This window comes from Armigeres subalbatus, chromosome 3 (genome assembly GCF_024139115.2).
Source record: "Armigeres subalbatus isolate Guangzhou_Male chromosome 3, GZ_Asu_2, whole genome shotgun sequence".
Classification (NCBI taxonomy): domain Eukaryota; kingdom Metazoa; phylum Arthropoda; class Insecta; order Diptera; family Culicidae; genus Armigeres; species Armigeres subalbatus.
Genome location: NC_085141.1, coordinates 293561844 through 293577530, shown reverse-complemented (window position 1 = coordinate 293577530; position 15687 = coordinate 293561844). Strand labels below are relative to the sequence as shown.

The 15687-nt window shown below is 38.5% G+C and overlaps 1 protein-coding gene across 2 annotated transcripts in view; it reads left to right on the top strand.

Moving 5' to 3' along the window:
- Positions 1–15687, top strand: part of LOC134224852 (cyclic nucleotide-gated cation channel beta-3) — a 67466-nt gene that overhangs the window by 15762 nt on the left and 36017 nt on the right. Inside the window, exons 1-2 of one of the 2 annotated variants that reach the window (XM_062704491.1) lie at positions 10811–10829; positions 11071–11921. In XM_062704491.1, the coding sequence (XP_062560475.1) occupies positions 11131–11921 (791 nt within the window). In that variant the 5' untranslated portion in view covers positions 10811–10829; positions 11071–11130. Of the gene's footprint in view, positions 1–10810; positions 10830–11070; positions 11922–15687 lie in introns of those variants that run through there. The other variant, XM_062704489.1, reaches the window with a different exon arrangement.

The following is a 15687-nucleotide window of genomic DNA, read 5'->3' as shown; positions in this document are numbered from 1 at the left end:
AACTCATCTATTGAGATTGTCTTCCAAAATCATGGATATGTCGCAAGACTGGTTTTTAGACTACTTGAAAAGTGTCCGCTACCCCAGGGAATCAGGTTTCCTGAACATCCTGAACCATGTTCTGGTGATCGAGTTGAAACAAAAATAACTTCTGATGCTGGTCAATGATGATTGATCACGTTTGCATCAACATTCTGGGTGCTTTCGTTCATTTATCAATGGTTTAAAAAAATGACCCGTTTTTGACTGCACCTGACACCCCCCCCCCCTAAATAAATAAGGCCGGATTGGCACCATGGTCAAATCAAGTCATGTACCAAAAAATAGACATGATGACGCTTCTTCCCTGAAAATTTCATGGCATTCGGACGAAAAAAGAGCCCCACGGGTTATTTCAATTTTGATTTCTAGGTCAGACCTAAACGGGATAAGCAATATCTTCTTCTTCTTCTTATTGGCATTACATCCTCACACTGGGACAGAGCCGCCTCGCAGCTTAGTGTTCATTAAGCACTTCCACAGTTATGAGGCTAACACAATGATACTTTTATGCCCAGGGAAGTCGAGACAATTTCCAATCCGAAAATTGCCTAGACCTGCACCGGGAATCAAACCCAACCACCCTCAGCATGGTCTTGCTTTGCAGCCGCGCGTCTTGGGGCCCTCCAATATATAAAGGATAAGCAATATATAAAGTTTTAATTGTATATGGGTCATTATAGTAATAGCAGAATCGTTTCATAAAACCCATCATAATATTTTCTTTATAAATAATTGTGTTGTTGTAGTGGTCGATGAATGTTAGTTTGGAATTCAAGATAGTTCATAAATCCCCAACTCTATCGCATTTTTCTACAACCTGGTTTCCTAGTGCAATTGATACACTTGAAGCCGTTCTTTTTCTGCTAAATGATATATGGTTGCCCTTTTTTTTACATTTAGTTGAAATAGGATTTTATTGCACCATTTTTATAATGTGCTTATTCCGTTCTGGAATATGTGAAGTTCATTTTAACATAGATTAACACCATTGGCGTAAATAAGGGGGGGCTAGGGGGGGCTTAGCCCTCCCTAGAAAAAAATTAGCCCCCCCTAGGATTTGATAAGTTAGTTAGTAGTGATATCAGTTTTCAACATATATAGCATAATGAATTACCGAAAAAGTTTGAAGACTAATGAGTTATCTCTCATATTCACTCTATCATACTTAATGAAATGAGTGGAAAAAAATTAACTTGTTTCTGAATCCTGAGAAAAATTCCCATCAGCATCCGAGAAGGATTCTCATCAGAAACCGAGAAGAATTCTCACTTCAATCTCTAAATAATTCTTTTCGGATTCATCGAAGTATTCCAATCGTAATCCAGAAGAATTCCTACTGGATTCTTTCCAGTATTGTTAAGCAATACCCTTGGGAATCTGTGAAAAATACCCTTTAAAATCCATGGAAGATTTGCTTTAGAATCTCTCGTTGATTTGCTGCGGAATATCTCCAGATTCGTTTTAAGATTGGTTTAGGAATTCCTTGACAAATCAGAATTTACTTCGCTTCGTAATCCTTTGAAGATTTGATTCGGAGTCTCTCGACGTTTTGCAAATGATCTGCGTTGGGATCTCTAGACGATAAGGAATCCGGCTGACGATTAGCTTCGGAATCCCACGAAGAATTGCTTCAGAATCATTCGACGTTTCGTTTCGGAATACATCGATGGTTTGCTCCAGAATTTCTCATAGATTTTGTTCAGAGTCCCTTAACGAATTTTTTTTGGAACCATTCTACGATTTGCTTCGAAATCCTTGGAGGATTCCCTTCGGGATCGCTGGAGGATTCTTTTCGAAATAACTGAAGGATTAATTCGGAGTCGCTCGACGATTTGCTTCGAAGTCCTTCGACGATATGCGTCTTCATCCCTGGAACATTGCTCACGAAATACCTGGAACCATCATATTGGAATTCTTGGAGGGTTTTCGAAGAAATCCCTGGAATATTCCCCTTCAAATTCCTGAAATATTCCCGTCGAAATTCCTGGAGGGTGAAGGATCCCTGCTACATTCTCGTCGGAATCCTTGAAATTTTTCCGTTGGAATTCCTGAAACATTCCCTCCGAAATCTCTGGTGGATTCCCTTCATGATCCCTGGAGGCTCGTCGAAATATCTAGAGATTTCCGTCAGAGTCCCTGGAACATTCCAGTCAGGATCACTAAAGGATTCTCATCATAATTCTTGGAAGATTCTCGGCGGAATCCATGAAAAGTTGCACTATTTTTTTTCATTTGAGATAGATAGAATATTTATGAAGTATGCAAATATATCCACTGCCTGACGCTAGTCGAGCGCAATTAAACATAGACTGTGAATTGTTGCTCACACGTGCACACGGGCACGTGCTTGAGAAAAGAGAATAATATGAATGAGTGTGATGGATCCGCAATTGCCTTAGGTGGTTGGACTGCATTTGTCACATTACCGCTGATAACTTGATGATGAGATGTTAAAATGTTCGAGAATTTTCAAAAAGAGGGTCAATTTCGAGAAAAAATATAAAGGGGCTATAGCCCCCCCTAGGCATCGGAGGTAGTTACGCCAATGATTAACACATAGCTTAATGCATAGAATATCACTTTAAGTTTGTCAAGAATAAAGGAAATGTCCAGAGGTGCATCCACGTTCCAAATCGTGGGTAGGACAAATAGGAAAAATTAGGACAAAAGCTCAGATGTTGAGAAATCAATGCACATTTTACATATAATCGATTCGAAATTGGAAAAGAGTAATGGGTAAGCAGGAATGTATGCATGATCATGAGCATGAGCATTATGACCGCACAATTCGTAGTTGCTACTCCGTGATTGACTAGAACTTGCGAAATTGTACGGAGAACACAATAAATGGGGCTTGGGACTAGCTACCCATTCGCAATGTACACGTTTCGGGAGCTCAAATATCTAAAGTCAATAACGGCGCCGGCCACGTCCTTACGGTCATATAGGATAGGGTAAGGGTAAGGGTAAGCAGGGATGTATGCAGTCTAAGAAGTTGCCTTGGAAATCTAATAAATATTTTATTGTAAGGAGCTACTTCAAAAACTTAAAGACTCAAAGCAAGTTTCTCTCAATGTGCACGCGCGCACCCAATGTGTCTCGCTAAGCACATTTAATCAAGTGTTCCATACATTCCAGTGGTCCATGAAGAATTGCGCTTTTCCGAAATATACGAAGCGTACTAAAAGTGCACGATCCAGCAAGTACTAATTATTCACTGTTTCGAGACTAGAGAGAAGGTTTTTCTACAACTCTGCCTAATATTTCGTTGTTTAAATTCCACCAGTAACGGATTTATAGCTATAGTTTCAGTAACTTAGACTAAATGATAACAAAATTCCAATCATTTAGTTTGAGTTACTGCAACTAGCGCTCTAACTCCGTTATTAGTTGAATTCTAATAACGAACCATTTGGCAAAGTTGTAGAAAAACCTTCGCACTAGAAGTCCACCATTCAACATATTTTGAAATTCAGCATCTGGAATGTATTATTGACAAACTACAAAATGATCGAACGCAAATTACTGAATGATCATTAACATCCTTGTTTCAAATTCTCACAACTTCTGTTTAACCCCTCCTGGAAAACCTTTAGGCATCTTTGAACAATTATGGGATTACTTCCTGGAATCTTGAAGAACAATCAGCAGACTACTACTTCAGGCTTCCAGAAACCTTTATGATTATTGTTTAAATTCTGATTAACTTTGATATCCCTTTTGCTAATACACAAATATTGTCAGACTTCCAACAAATCCACAAACTTCAAACTACCTAATATTTAATGATATTTGTTGCTGCGCATCCGTAATACGGTTTTTTTACGTGCTGGAATAATTTTAAGCCAAAAAAGGCCATTGCAGAGCCTAAAAAAAGTTTTGGAATACAAATTATATCTCCACGATAGTTACGTATCTTTGATATTTTGCTAGATTTGAAGATGGGTGTCAGAAATGAGTTTTTCCATATATTTGGAAATTTTCCTGATTCTAGTGACATATTAAATACCCAAAACAATGGAGCGGTTAGATCCATTGCTAGGGTTTTCATAAATAGAGAAGGGATTACTTCAGGACCAGAACCTTTCGAGGCGTCTAAACTTCTTAGAGCCTGCAAAATATCCTAAACTTGAAGTCGCGATCGCGATCATTTTCAGAAAATGCACTATTGATTTCTTGGAAAAAAAAATTGCAAAAAGATTACAGTTATTTTCCGAGCTACCCCCAATATGTTTGTCAAGATGCATAATTTATAGAAAGTTGCTAGATTTCAGTTTAGTTTTTACCTATTTTTCATGCTAAAACGCATCATTTCACTCATTTGCTAAAAAATCATTTTGGTTTTAAAACGCATTTGCAATCAATTTGGGGGCAATTAATTGCATATACATAAAAGAGTGTCTAATATGTTATGCGACAAAAGTCATTTCACTGTTTTTAATAAAGGAGAACAAAAGAAAACCTACGATGATTCAAATGGATGATTCAACTCATCCATGAGTTTTTAGGTGCTGAGTTGGGTGCGTTTCAACTCACGCTTGATTTGAATCATCCATGAGTTTTGAGATTTTGAGTTTTTACCAACACTGGTCATTAGAGAAGTTCTTTGGACAGGACTTTATTTCGTTCTCAGTTTTTGAATTGTAACCTTCAAAATCATCACTGATAGCGTAATTCAATTGATCGTTATAGTCCAAGTAATTTAATAACACAGATAACAGATATTGAAGCTAGAACAAATTTTATTGAAAATCCTGTGTAAACTTTTGAATTGATATACGTTGGCCCATTACTGCCATCTACTCAACCGATTGCGGCAGTACATAAGGATGCAGCTGATTAACAACCGTCGAACGCAGCCAATGCATTTGACAGCCGCATTCTGGCTGCGTTTTCAATAACAATGATCCTTGCGCCATCTGCAATCGATTGCCAAACGCGGTCCCAATTTAAAACACATTTGAATTAACGGTTGCGGATGTTTACACACGTATCGGATGCCAGCCTCAATATCTGTTATCTGTGTTAATAAATATTCCTTGCTGTTATGATTTTTGTAAATTTTGTGTGCCTTTTACTTGGGTTTCTTGAGTTCTTAATTTGTTGTTTACAATGGATCAATCGCCGCGAAATTGCTGGTGGGGATTCTCATCGATTTGTTTTCGGCGAAAAATGACAAAACAAAACTTTGCCAGACTGTCCGGACGTTTCGGTCGATTTACTGGCCTTCGACCATCTTCTGCGGACACTAAAAATCACATATATTGTTAAAAAGCACATTAAATTTTACAAAATAAAAACATACAATCTTCCAGTCACTTATTTTCTAACAGACAGCCATTACTACTAACTATTGACACACACAAACAAAGTACAATCTTTACATTCTAACTGCTATTGGTCTTAGTTCTAAGTTTGCTAATAATAGAGTTGTACGCATTTTTAAAATTTGCTGAGTCTTTTTGCTTATTTACTACATTTTCGTCTCCTTTAATCTTAATGTAAAATGTTTCTGCAGTCAGTCTTGTATTGTTTTTGCTTATTTTGTCAAGTATTCTGGTTTTTTCAAAGTCAAAAATGTGTCCCTCTTCTATAGTGTGCTGTGATAAACCTGTACCGGAGATGTTTTTTGTTTTCACATTGTATTTATGCTGGTCCAGACGTTTATATAAAAACTGGCTTGTTTCACCGATGTACGATTTTTCACATGCACCGCACGGTATATCATACACTAAATTTGTATTTTTGTTTTTTGGTATTACGTCTTTGGTTTTCGTAAATAACACATCTTTAATTTTGTCAACCGGTTTGTAAGCTACTTTATACACAGAAAAAAATAAAATTGTGCTATCAAAAATTATGCACTTTCAATCGGAAAAGTAGCTAATTTTCGTTAAAATAAAAGTTTAATCACTTTGAACGAAAGTTATGCGTTTTATTTAAAAGTATTTTCCATCTTTTCTGAGTGTAATTTTAAAAGTTTTCTTTTCAATTTGAATTGGTTAACTGCTTTCATTAAATTTGACAACACGAGCTTTTAAAAATCACTTGGACTGACAACTGATTCTTTTTATCTCTTCTGTTGTCCTCAATTTTTGCCAACTACGATAGTTACCGCGCAAGTTTACTTTTCAATGTTCCGAAAAGAAATACTTGATTCTCTTCAGTTTACGCGTTTTACGCCATATTCGGACGACATAAGAATCTATTTAAAGGCCAGAAATGGTTCCAATTTCTTGTTTTTACCTGCACTTTGTAAGTACCTTCGTCGAGAATGTCTGAATAATCGAATAATTATGATTTGTTTACCATCCATTTCGATAGCTGCGGGCATATGATTCAACCTGGAAACACAAATCAAGACATCGTCGGAACGCCTGTGAAGAAAATGCATACGATCGTCAGGAGCTGCTGTTGGGCGCAGTAAACGGAAAAGCGCACGTTTGATGTTTTGCTGCTGATAGTGACCTCTCGATCTCTACCGGATTTCCCGCAGCAGCGTTGAAAAAGTCTCCGAAACAACGTTCTGCCACAACAAAAATGCAAATTATTTAAAATAATTGATTATAACAATGAAATAAAAAGAATTTATTTGAAAGGAAAGGGTAAATTGAAGAAATGTTTTGGGAGGTTCTTTTTTGGTTCAATAATATTTCATTTTGCAACGAATTTGGGAATAAATATAAACCACTCTCATTTTCAACAGTGTGATTATTTGGATTTGACAGTTCTACAGTTTTAGCTTGAATATTCAAACTTTTAATTTCAGAGCAATACGTAGCTTTCAAACGATGGTAGTTGTAAAAGTTGGCATACTTTTATTTTAAACATACCCAACTCTCTACGAAAAAGAACCAACGCAACTTTTTATTTTAACCAACGGTTTTCTTAATTTTATTAATGATTTTTCTTTCTGTGTAGTCATGTTGTCTCAAATATCTCGATAGTTTTTCTCCTAGTCCTTTTATGTATGTAAAATTGTTTTGTTTGTTGGCCATTCCGCAAGCACTCTGTCCGGAATACTTAAGCATGTAACTGGCAAAACTGAGCGCCACATTACAAACAGTTTTCAGTTTGCTGATGAAATGCGTGGACAACGAATAACAGATGATACTGTTTTGTTCTCCCTTGACGTAGTCTCTCTGTTTACGAATGTTCCAGTCGACTTTGCGTTGGAATCCGTTCGTTTACGATGGGGAGAAATACAAGAACACACATCGCTAGACGAGGCAAGCTTTTTCGAGATTCTGCAGATTGTACTGGAATCGACTTTCTTTCAGTACAATGGGAAATTTTACAAACAAAAATTTGGCATCCCGATGGGCTCTCCCCTTTCCCCTGTTGTAGCAAACATTGTATTGGAGAGAATCGAGAGAGCAGCTCTAGAAAAACTACACGACCGGGGAATCGTTCCATTGTTTTTTAAACGATATGTGGATGACTGCCTGCTAGAGCGAAAGCGGAGAACGTGGAAACGGTCTTGAATGAATTAATAGTTTTCATCAACGACTTCAGTTTACGGTAGAAAATGAATGCGATGGCAAACTGAAATTCCTTGATATGGTTTTGCGACGAGAGAACAATGTAATAACAACAGAGTGGTTCCCAAAGATGTGAATGGTAGATATTTGGATTACGCATCGGTGAGCCCTTTCGTGCATAAAAAGAACAGCATCGTAGCTTTAGTTGATAGAGCATTAAAATTGACACACGCTAAATACCGAGAAAACACGCTAAAACTGTTAAGCAAATTTTCAAGAATAATAATTACCCGTGTTTTCTCGTGGAAAAAGTAATTACGGAAAGGTTACACAATATGTATAATTCATTACAAAAGCAAAACAGAGAGAGCTCAACAAACAATTTTGTAACTATCCCATACATAAAAGGACTAGGAGAAAAACTATCGAGATATTTGAGACAACATGACTATAAAGTAGCTTACAAACCGGTTGACAAAATTAAAGATGTGTTATTTACGAAAACCAAAGACGTAATACCAAAAAACAAAAATACAAATTTAGTGTATGATATACCGTGCGGTGCATGTGAAAAATCGTACATCGGTGAAACAAGCCAGTTTTTATATAAACGTCTGGACCAGCATAAATACAATGTGAAAACAAAAAACATCTCCGGTACAGGTTTATCACAGCACACTATAGAAGAGGGACACATTTTTGACTTTGAAAAAACCAGAATACTTGACAAAATAAGCAAAACAATACAAGACTGACTGCAGAAACATTTTACATTAAGATTAAAGGAGACGAAAATGTAGTGAATAAGCAAAAGACTCAGCAAATTTTAAAATGCGTACAACTCTATTATTAGCAAACTTAGAACTAAGACCAATAGCAGTTAGAATGTAAAGATTGTACTTTGTTTGTGTGTGTCAATAGTTAGTAGTAATGGCTGTCTGTTAGAAAATAAGTGACTGGAAGATTGTATGTTTTTATTTTGTAAAATTTAATGTGCTTTTTAACAATATATGTGATTTTTAGTGTCCGCAGAAGATGGTCGAAGGCCAGTAAATCGACCGAAACGTCCGGACAGTCTGGCAAAGTTTTGTTTTGTCATTTTTCGCCGAAAACAAATCGATGAGAATCCCCACCAGTTCTTATTTTGTAGATTATAACAAATTGGGTCTTTGATGTTGTTTTGGCGTCGTTTTCGCTTTAGCGGGGTTTCTTGTAAAATTATGTCAGATTATATATTAAAATTATATTCCTGGAATGGAAAGAATTTCTGAAGCAATTTCAAAAAAAATTATCGCAGAAATTCCTAGAGAAGTTTTAGGATGAATTCTCAGACAAATTTTCAAATCAAAGCAGTAAAGATTTTCGAAAAGATTTTGCAAAGAAATTTCTAAAGGAATTCCAAGATTTATCCAAAAAATCTTTCGGAAATAAGCCTAAGAAATTCTAGGAAAACCATTTTTTTATAATATAATTAAATTTCTGGGAAAATATTCGATTTGGAAGGTCACGTGTCCCATCGTGCCCCATAGCTTAGCTCCGCCATTGATATCATATTGTAGGAAATTCGAACATGTGTCCTCCTTTTTAGCCATCCGTAGAATCAAATGTCCTCCTTTATTACAGTATATTTTTCGAAAAAAAATTGTATCCTTACTATCCAACTTAAGCATAATTTACTCTTTTATTAACTTTGGAATCCCTTCTACTAATAAAACAGACTATCGCAGGCTAATTGTAGTGATAGCAATGAGGTTATTAAAAAAATAGGAAATAAAAGTTAAACAAAAAAATAATATTATTTTAATGTACTGACAAAAAGAAGTACATACAAGGCACTTATTATAAATCTGCCCATATCACAAATTCTTGAACATGCGATGTAACCAAGTTATGAAAGCACAATGCGTATTACTGATAATTCGCCATGAAGTAGGCAATTATATTGCATCTAATGAACTTGAAGGCATTAATGGTAAAACATGGCAACAGGGTATGAATGCCACGAATGGAGTGTTCACTCATCACTAACGAACTATGTCTCATATGTCCATAGATATGAGTAAAATGGCTCAAAAGATTCGAATTTTTGGCCGATGTGTTAAAGCACATCCAGCAGCAGGACTATCGACGGGCCAAGGCGGCTCATCCCAGGATCCACAGGAGTGGATCCGTAGGAGTTCCCGATGACATTCCGATGGTGAGTAAGCGGGTGGCACCGCCCTCTGCCAATATCGGAATGTCTCATCGGAGGTAGCAGCGAGCATCCGCTCCGATGCCGAGTAGTGGGTGGCACCCTACTCGGCTAATCGGAGCGTCGATGAACATCAACAACTTTTATGTTGTTGATGCAACGGTTAGTGACTAGGACCGGTCACGACACTAATGACTTCATACAACTAACATTGAACTGTCCAATATTTGTATGATATTTTCATAGACTTTGAAATTAAGCTTCTCAATAGGTATGGCAACCAAAATAATGTAATAATGCTCATATGTTCTTACGATTATTATGAGTACAAAATGCTTTGATTATCACACCCAGGAACATTCATGCGTGAGACAAGTCTAACTTCTTCTTCTTCTTATTGGCATTACATCCCCACACTGGGACAGAGCCGCCTCGCAGCTTAGTGTTCATTAAGCAATTTCACAGTTATTAACTGCGAGGTTTCTAAGCCAGGTTACCATTTTTGCATTCGTATATCATGAGGCTAGCACGATGATACTTTTATGCCCAGGGAAGTCGAGACAATTTCCAATCCGAAAATTGTCTAGACCGGCACCGGGAATCGAACCCAGCCACCCCCAGCATGGTCTTGTTTTGAAGCCGCGCGTCTTACCGCACGGCTAAGAAGGGCCCTCCTTAGGACAAGTCTAACTTGTCTCACTCAAACTCGTTGCCACTGCTACTGGTTATTATGAATTTTGTCCGAGAATTGATTCAATTAGTATTGGTCTTAAATATGTATATGAGATTTAGAAAAATATGAAAATATTGGCTTTAAAATATATTCTACTCTAGACTGGGCTACTCTAGTCAGCGTGCATACTGAGACTATAGACAGAAACTTCCACATTCGTATAAAAAAAACTCTGAAAAAACCTCAACTTTTCTACTCCTGATTTAAAAAGATCAGAATATTAATTGGAAGCTAATTTTAAGAATTGAAAAAATATCGAGAACTCTCAGTATTCATTTGGTGTCAGAATTTGTTCCTCTGCTCTGACATGACATAATTCCAGCAAACCACCACTACGCTATAACTAGTCAGCCAGCCAGTCAGTCAGCGGTTTAATACACAGGTTCGTGCAGTAATATTACAACCATAATTTATGGCCAAACACGCGATTAGCATTCAACGTAGTGCTTCTTTGGATGCTTGCCGTAGTGCACGCCGTGCACGGCCAAACAACGATGACCGCCGTTTATGATACCGGGCGATGATGCCTGATGGTGTTGCCGAATGGCTCTTCACTGTATTTACTCATCAAATCGATACCCTCCGCCTAACTCTTAATTTCTCGTTATTTTTCATTCCTCTAGTTGCGAGTGGACTACTGACTATTGCGCGTCTTTGCCGGTGTCGCGTTTTGCCGCGTGAGAATGTCCTCGACAAGGTTATCGAGTGCCTGGGAGGACAACAAGTCCCGCTCGGAGACCGTTCTCTTCCCGGACAAGTACTCCAGTGTATCGCCGAAAAATCGTTATTCCACATTTGCGGGTGGGATGCCCCGGAACGGGAGTCGGGACGAGGGCAAGTTACATAAAAGTCTGGAGGAAATCTCCAAGGACATCAAAGAACTAGAGGATTTTATATCAGTAACAGAAGAAATCTTGAAACGGGAACGTGAATTTGACGAGCAGCTTTACAGGAGAGAACGTCAGAGAAAGGCATTTGAGAAGAAAATGCAAAAGATCAAGAACAAGTGCAGTCCGACTAAAATTTGCTTCGGGAAGACCGATGGATCCAGAGTTAAATCACCGACCTTCAAAGTGAATATTACGCAAAAACGGCGAATTAAGTCGTTCAGTCCCAAAAGTTATAAGTCGAAGTTGTATTTTCGGAACGGAAAAATTGGCTGTTTGGAAGCGGAAGAAGCGGTGTCCAATCTGAAAAGCACACATGAAATCGTCAAACGCATCATTAACGATGAAAATAACATGCTGGTCAAGTTGGAACATCAGCATTTCACGGTGGGTCCTAAGGAGGAGTCGCCTACTTCGGTGGGGACTCCACTGGAAAGTTTGCAGATGTGTGTGACAGAATCGGCAACTTCCTTATGCGACGAGCCTTGTAAAGAGGTCATTGGTGGCGAACCTGGCGATAATGTGTCCGAGCCGAAAGCGGATATCAGTGAAAGTGAAAAGAGGATAATGGAAGATATGGAAGTCACGTGAGTATTGTTTAGATGAAAACTTAGTGTTTAGCTGTTTAGCGAATTATTTGAACTACCTTAGGTGAGCGCCAGAGCAAATAAATAAAACCATCAGGAAATTCAACGAACGTTACAGGTTTTAGGGGGGGAGGGCTAATATTTTGTGACAGTACATGACATATATATTGTACCGGTCATTAAAAATCTACTTCTCCGCTTGTTTTTAATCGAAACGAAAAATAAGCGCAAAAAGTCGCCTAAGCAAAACATACCTACAGAAAAAAGCTTTACTTGTGGATTCTGGTGGTGAATGCTTTGATAGCACGTGTTATTTGTGCTGCTGATAAATTTAACAAATCTATGGGAACCTTTGCAAATGATCACGATAGTAGTCATTTTGTAGCACTGGACAATACTAAATATACCAAAAAGCGTGACTGAGGAGAGAAGGAGGTCTAGAAATCTCAAAAAGTTGTGTACGTCATATTTGAATTGCCCTTTTCTGGAAATTTTCCAATTCTATTTCAATAATTAGCATTAGTGTTTTAAAGTTGAATGCTACAGCTCTGTCTTGGTATTATACCAGGTGTAATCGAAACAATTTTGCTTTATATTCGTATTGCAGTATATGGAAGTTTTCTCTATTCAATTAGTTCCATTTCTGCACGTCGCCAATCGCGCAGTCTGTGAATGATCCGCAAATCGTCTTCCACCCGATCGATCTCCTTTTCTCGCTGCGTACTTCGCCTTGTGTGTTTTTCATATCAATCTAAATTCAGTATTTTTAAATATTTTTCCAATGATTGAGTCAGATTACGCTTTAGAATACATTGATAAAGTACATTAATAAAATACATTGATAAAGTAAATGTAATTTTTTGAAGAAATGCTTTTTTCGAGGAAATATTATTTATATACTACCTATTTTTGAGAAATTTACCAATTTGTGGAATTAGTTTTCATTTTTATGCCTCACATATTAATGCATAACCTCACACTATACACCTCCCACATACCTTCCCTTTTCCTGCTTAGGATAAAGAATATGTGTCGCAATTTAGTTCAAGTGATTCAGAAATTAAATTGAATCGTTACTAAACAATATCCAACCCCTAAACAATATCCAAGAACCTCCCGCCCTCGCTTTAATCGTTTCATTAGGATAGAGAATACTTGTTCCAAATTTAATTGAAATTTAATTGTTCATACATATGTCCTCTCTTTTTTCTCTCCGCTTGTCTGCAAATTTCCGTTTAGCTTCGCTCAAGAAAAAAAAGCATCCTCCCTCCCTATGACCACGTGTTTTTTTTTAAACAAATTACTATTTTCTAAACCAATCAAACATAATTCAACATGTAACCTCCGAACACTTGGAGCGATGTTCTTATCTTTAAAGCACCCATTTCGTTGGTATGGAAAAGTAGGCCTATCACTCAAAGACGAACTGTAAACCAGAAATTATGACCAGGAATTGCAAAAAAAATTTTTGGTTTTCATATAAATATTTTTTTTGCTGGAATTCAAAACTATAGAGTGAGAAAACAAACTTATCAATGTACTAACTGAACGTTTTTTTTAAATCAACTTTAAAAAAATCAAATATTTTCTGATACGCAAATCAACTTGTACAAAAGTTAAACTTGGCAGGCGAGAGAACTTTTTCTCTCGTTTGTTGAAATAGATCATTATGAATGGGCGTGTAGGATTGGGAAGTGAGATTGATAAATTCCATGCTTTATCATTGACATATTTGCGTTTTTTCACTTACCACCAGGGAATCAATTTTTTTTGGAATGCGCGTGCGAAACAAGCGACAAAAGCGAACCAACGACAAAGCTTTGTTTTTGTCGGAGATAATAATGACAAAAATCCGAAAAATTTTGTCAGCAACAAAAAAGAAGACAATTTTGTTGCTAACTTTTCAACCCGTTATTTTGCGTTATTTCAAGACGGATTTAAGCTATCATAGTTTCTGATTTTATGGAAATATTCGAGAATCGAACAATGATTACAAAATTAGCATCGTATTTTCGGAAATATAAGAGCATGCAAGGCAAACGATTCTTGTCATATTGTGTTCGGGTTCGGATAAAGGTTTGTCGCTAGGTGCGTTTGTCAGTAACAAACTCTGTTGATGACAAAGAGTTGCGTTGCCCGAATATTGATTCCCTGCTTACCACATTTACGTACTTACCCCACCGTGCCTTACATCCGCCATTACGCATTTTTGTCCTATACCCTCTTTTTTTTTTTTTTTTTTTTTTTTTTTCTTGAGCAAGGGTAAACGGAAATCTGCAACCAGACACCTGAGGAGGTACTCAGGTAGTGTGGGGATGGGTATGTCATGTAACTCTTACCCGACCCACTAAAACCAAAACCCTTTCGCCAGTCCGTACCCCGGCCCGCAATTAAGCAATACATCAGGGGGACTATTGAGAACGCTCACGCCTATGCTAACGCACTTGACGTCAATACACACAACATCGACTTCAAGGGTGGCTACCTCACCACCTGTCGATCGCAAGCTATGATAGTAACCTAACGGTCCGTATCATAATCTCACGTTGAGACGAGCACCGACAACAACCACCGCGCGTGAACCGCAATGACCTCTATATCTACATACTGAGGTCCCCGCAGCCCACCCGCGACATGTTGGTTGTCGGGGTGAGCAAGGTGTTCACTGCATCACAGGTGCCCTTACTGCACTCGTTGGTTTTGTTCAAGACGCCACCACCGCTGCAGTTTCGACATGATCTGTTGAGATGCTGTGTTCACCGCATTCCATATAGCTTCTTCCCGGCACATCCTCTCGACGAGGTTGTCCGGGGTTGTATCCATACCACTAATAAGCAGCATGGTATTGCGTTCTACCTCGAATCGCGGGCATGCGAACATCACATGCTCTGCCGATTCTACCTCACCTACACATTCAGGACACTCCGCAGAATCTGCGAAGCCAAACCTGTGTAGGAATTTCTTAAAGCAGCCATGTTCAGACAACACCTGTGTTAGGTGGAAGTTGACTTGACCATGCTTCCTATCAACCCAGTTGGACACATCTGGAATCAGTCTGTGGGTCCAACGACCTTTGACTGCGGTGTCCCATGCTCTTTGCCATTTGAGCAACGAAGCTGCTCTCTTGACACGTCGCACTTGCACCGAGTCCCTTTCGTTGTAGCACTCCACATCCTCCTCTAGGAGTGTGTCAATCGGCATCATTCCAGCTATAACGCACACCGCCTCATATGATATGGTGCGATATGCGCTCGCGACACGTAAGCACATCAGCCGGTGTACTCTGATCAATTTCTTTACATTGTACTCGGCTTTTAGTGCTACGGCCCATGCCGGCACGCCATAACGGATGATAGACAATGCTACGCCAGCTATCAGCCTACGCACTTGACTATGCACCGCCGATCTGTTGGACATCATTCGTGATAAAGATGTTATCGCCAATGAAGCCCGCTGACATGCATAATCGACGTGGCTCGTAAAATTGAGCTTATCATCGATCATCACGCCCAGATGCTTGAGAGACCTCACGGAGTTAACTGTGCAGGTCCCTACTCTTATCCTAGCCTGTTGCAACCCATGACGGTTATGCACTACCACGACTTCCGTCTTTTGGTGTGCAAGGGATAACCGTCTCGAGTTGAGCCATTCCTCCACTCTGCCAATCGCGTATGAAGCCTTCAGTTCGACTTCGTCGAGAGTGTCACCTGCTACTTCTAGCATTACGTCATCCGCGAAGCCTTCTATCTTTACTCCGGCCGGGAGA